Below are 3,444 nucleotides of genomic sequence, written 5' to 3'. Positions count from 1 at the left end.
AAAAAAATAAAAGGGGAGAAAAACTCATCTCAGAAATAAAGACAATGTTACAAAGAGCAAAGAAAGACAGTTATCACAGAAAATACAGTAAAGGACATAAAGAATAATATAAAAACCACAAAAAAATAGTTTAAAAGATTTAGCAACAAATGATAAACAGGGAGAGGAGTGCTAAAATATTCATAACTGAAATTCCCCTTCTTCCCAAAAATGGAACAGAAGGATTAAAAACGTGATTCACAAAAACTAGCATTGAAGGAATGGGAGGGAGAGAGGGATGAAGAGGTTATCATCTAGTTTTACTGATGCTCAGAAAATACGGAAACGATAAATACTGTTCAGAGAAAAAGAAAGGGTAATAATGAAAGTATAAATACAAGCACTGGATTTACTCAAGGCCCTACCCAGTGCAATAAGGCAGCAAAATGTTTAAAGATTAGAAATGAAGAAATAAAACGGGCATTATCCACAGATATACTGATTATTTAGAAAATCAATTGCTATCTTGAAAAAACTCATACCTTTAAGTTTTCTGTATTTTAGCCAAAAGCTATTATCTTTGCTTAGACAGACATAATGCATTAAGTACAACTGCTGCATTACCTGTCTTTATATACCCAGCAGGAAAGCTTATCACGTGGTGTAGGTGGTTGTCCTTCAAAGTTGGTGATTTTTTCCCAAATGTAGGTTCCATCTCTTGTTCGTAAATTAACAAAATAAAGCTTTAAAAGACGAGAACACTATTAGCAGACAGGGCATTTAAAAATTAAATCTGTACCAGAGGAAATGTGATTCAAGATTACTTTTTTTCTTTTTAATAGGTAAGCTTGTTACTTATTAAAAATTAAAAATTATAGAATAAAAATGAGACTGTTTTAGGAGTAAAAATGATATATAAAATACATTGAAATGAGTTTTTCCCATTTTGCTCTTGTCCTATGAATATCAATTAAATATGCAGTCAATTCGGAAGCAGAAAGACACAGAAGAGAAGAGCAGGACTGCTGCATTTTCAATCTAGCTTTAAAGCCTTTAATTACAAGTTTAAGGTTTTCTATGTAACTTCTTTTTAAAATATTTGTAACTTGTGAAAAGAAATGATACATTAAATATTACATTTTGCTGCACTCTTGAATTAAAGAAATTATTACTCGGTTGCTGTATCCTTTGTCATCATATCCTCCAAAAATGTACAGCTTTCCATTAATGCAAGCACCACAGCTTCCTGACATGGAGGCTGGGAGTTCTCCTTCCATGAGGTGCATTCTCCTGCAGCAAAAATAACATGGAATCCCATAACTTTCCAGAAAGGCAAATTAAAATTCTCTTTAAACTCCATGAGTACTTTTGTCAGTGAAAACTGTCACTGTCAATTACAATTACAATGTAATGGTGGCCAATAATATAAAAACTCTAAGAAGATCCAGGGTAAAAACTTTTCAACCTGCTAGGAAAACAAAATCACAAAAATTTGACATCACTAGAACTGGGAATTTGCAGAATAAAACAAAATTTTCAGAGACAGCACTGGTCTTGAGAGAAAAGACAAAAAATAGAGTGGGAAAGACAATAGGGGAATGAACGAGCCAGAGAATAAAAGCATTGAAAGAAAAGAAAAGGGAGACTTCAAAAATGCTGCAGTATGTTCGAAGTATGGTCTACAATTCCTTATAGTCTACAGAAACATTTATAATAGACAATAAGACCAGGCAGTCTGCAATTTAAAATTACTTACCACAACCCACTATCAATATCATAGGTCCAAATTTCATCATTAGGCAAATATACTTCATTGTCTTCAATAGACTAAAAATACAGAATACATAAAATTATGTTTATCAATTACATAGCAAACAGTTACACAGCTTCTCAGGAAGAGAAAAATAGTTATTATAATACTGTAAAACACAAAAGACTCAAAGATTTTTTTAATATCAAATAGAATATATCAAAAGAAAATGAAAGAAAGATTTTCTAAGAGAAAGTGGGAAAACAATAAATGATCAAAATAAAACCTATGAGTCTCAAGAAAATACTTATGGCAATTAAACCTTTAAAAGGAGCTTTATGTAAGAGAAAATAGCAAAACAATCAGATTTAGGGCAGAATATTAAAGACTATAAAGGCAGGAATAAAAGAATCATCCAAAAAAAGGTAATACATTTTGAGTGACATGAAGTATTAATGGAAGAATTTTTCTCAAAGACATAATTAAATACCTTATTAAGATATCTCAGATACTTTAATTCACTGAACATATTTTTGGAGTGCCTACTATATGCAAAGCATAATGTTAGGTGTTCATTAAATCTAGAATATAATGATCATAATACATTTAACTAGTCAAAATGATAACTCTGAACTTGAATAATCTCTAAAGAAGCTGATCACAAATAGAATAACACATTCTGACATTCATGATGAAAAGAGAAATAAGACTTTTATTTTGAGCTTAAAAAACTTAGGGGTAAAACAAATCTTTACACAAATCTGTGATATTTCTCAGAATCTATATAATAATTCAAAAATACCGGCCAGGCACTGTGGCTCACCCCTGTAATCCCAGCACTTTGGGAGGTTGAGGCAGGTGGATCACCTGAGGTTAGGAGTTTGAGATTAACATGGTAAAACTCCACCTCTACTAAAAATACAAAAAAACTAGCCAAGCATGGTGGTACACGCCTATAAGCCCAGCTACTTGGAAGGTTGAGGCAGGAGAATCGCTTGAACCTGGGAGGCAGAGGTTGCAGTGAGCTGAGATTGTGCCATGGCACTCCAGCCTGGGCAAAAGAACAAGAATGCATCTTAAAAAAAAAAAAAAAAAAAAAAAAAAAAAAAAAAAAAAAAAACCTAGAGTTTTGGCCTAGCGCAGTGACTCATGCCTGTAATCCCAGTACTTTGGGAAGCCAAGGAGGGCAGATCACAAGGTGAGGAGTTCAAGAGCAGTCTGACCAACATAGTGAAAGCCTGTCTCTACTAAAAATACAAAAATTAGCCAGGCATGGTGGAGGGTGCCCGTAGTCCCAGCTACTCAAGAGGCTGAGGCAGGAGAATCACTTGAACCCAGGAGGCAGAGGTTGCAGTGAGCCGAGATTGTGCCCCTGCACTCCAGCCTAGGTGACAGAGTGAGACTCTGTCTCAAAAAAAAAAAAAAGAGCTAGAGTTTTAAAATAGCACTTTTAGAATTTCTAAAACTGGTCGGGCATGGTGGCTCATGCCTGTAATCCCAGCACTTTGGGAGGCTGAGTAGAGTGAATCACAAGGTCAGGAGTTCAAGACCAGCCTGACCAAAGTGGTGAAACCACATCCCTACTAAAAATATAAAAATTAGCTGGGCATGGTGGTATATGCCTGTAACTACAGCTGCTTGGGAGGCTGAGGCAGGAGAACTGCTTGAACCTGGGAGGCAGAGGTTGCAGTGAGCCAAGAACGTGCTACTGCACT

At 35.0% G+C, this 3,444-nt stretch overlaps 1 protein-coding gene across 4 annotated transcripts in view; it reads right to left on the bottom strand.

Annotated features, from left to right (window-relative positions):
• KLHDC1 (kelch domain containing 1) overlaps positions 1-3,444 on the bottom strand; it is a 62,728-nt gene that overhangs the window by 50,552 nt on the left and 8,732 nt on the right. For 3 of the 4 annotated variants that reach the window (XM_017506719.2, XM_017506718.2, XM_017506717.2), the window contains exons 2-4: positions 1,736-1,806; positions 1,152-1,269; positions 604-722 (exon numbers count right to left, since the gene is read on the bottom strand). In XM_017506719.2, coding sequence (XP_017362208.1) covers positions 604-722; positions 1,152-1,269; positions 1,736-1,806 — 308 coding nt within the window. The remainder of the gene's footprint in view (positions 1-603; positions 723-1,151; positions 1,270-1,735; positions 1,807-3,444) is intronic. The other variant, XM_037730775.1, reaches the window with a different exon arrangement.

This window comes from Cebus imitator, unplaced genomic scaffold, assembly GCF_001604975.1.
Source record: "Cebus imitator isolate Cc_AM_T3 unplaced genomic scaffold, Cebus_imitator-1.0 Scaffold358, whole genome shotgun sequence".
NCBI lineage: Eukaryota > Metazoa > Chordata > Mammalia > Primates > Cebidae > Cebus > Cebus imitator.
This window is presented reverse-complemented; position numbering and strand designations above follow the sequence as displayed.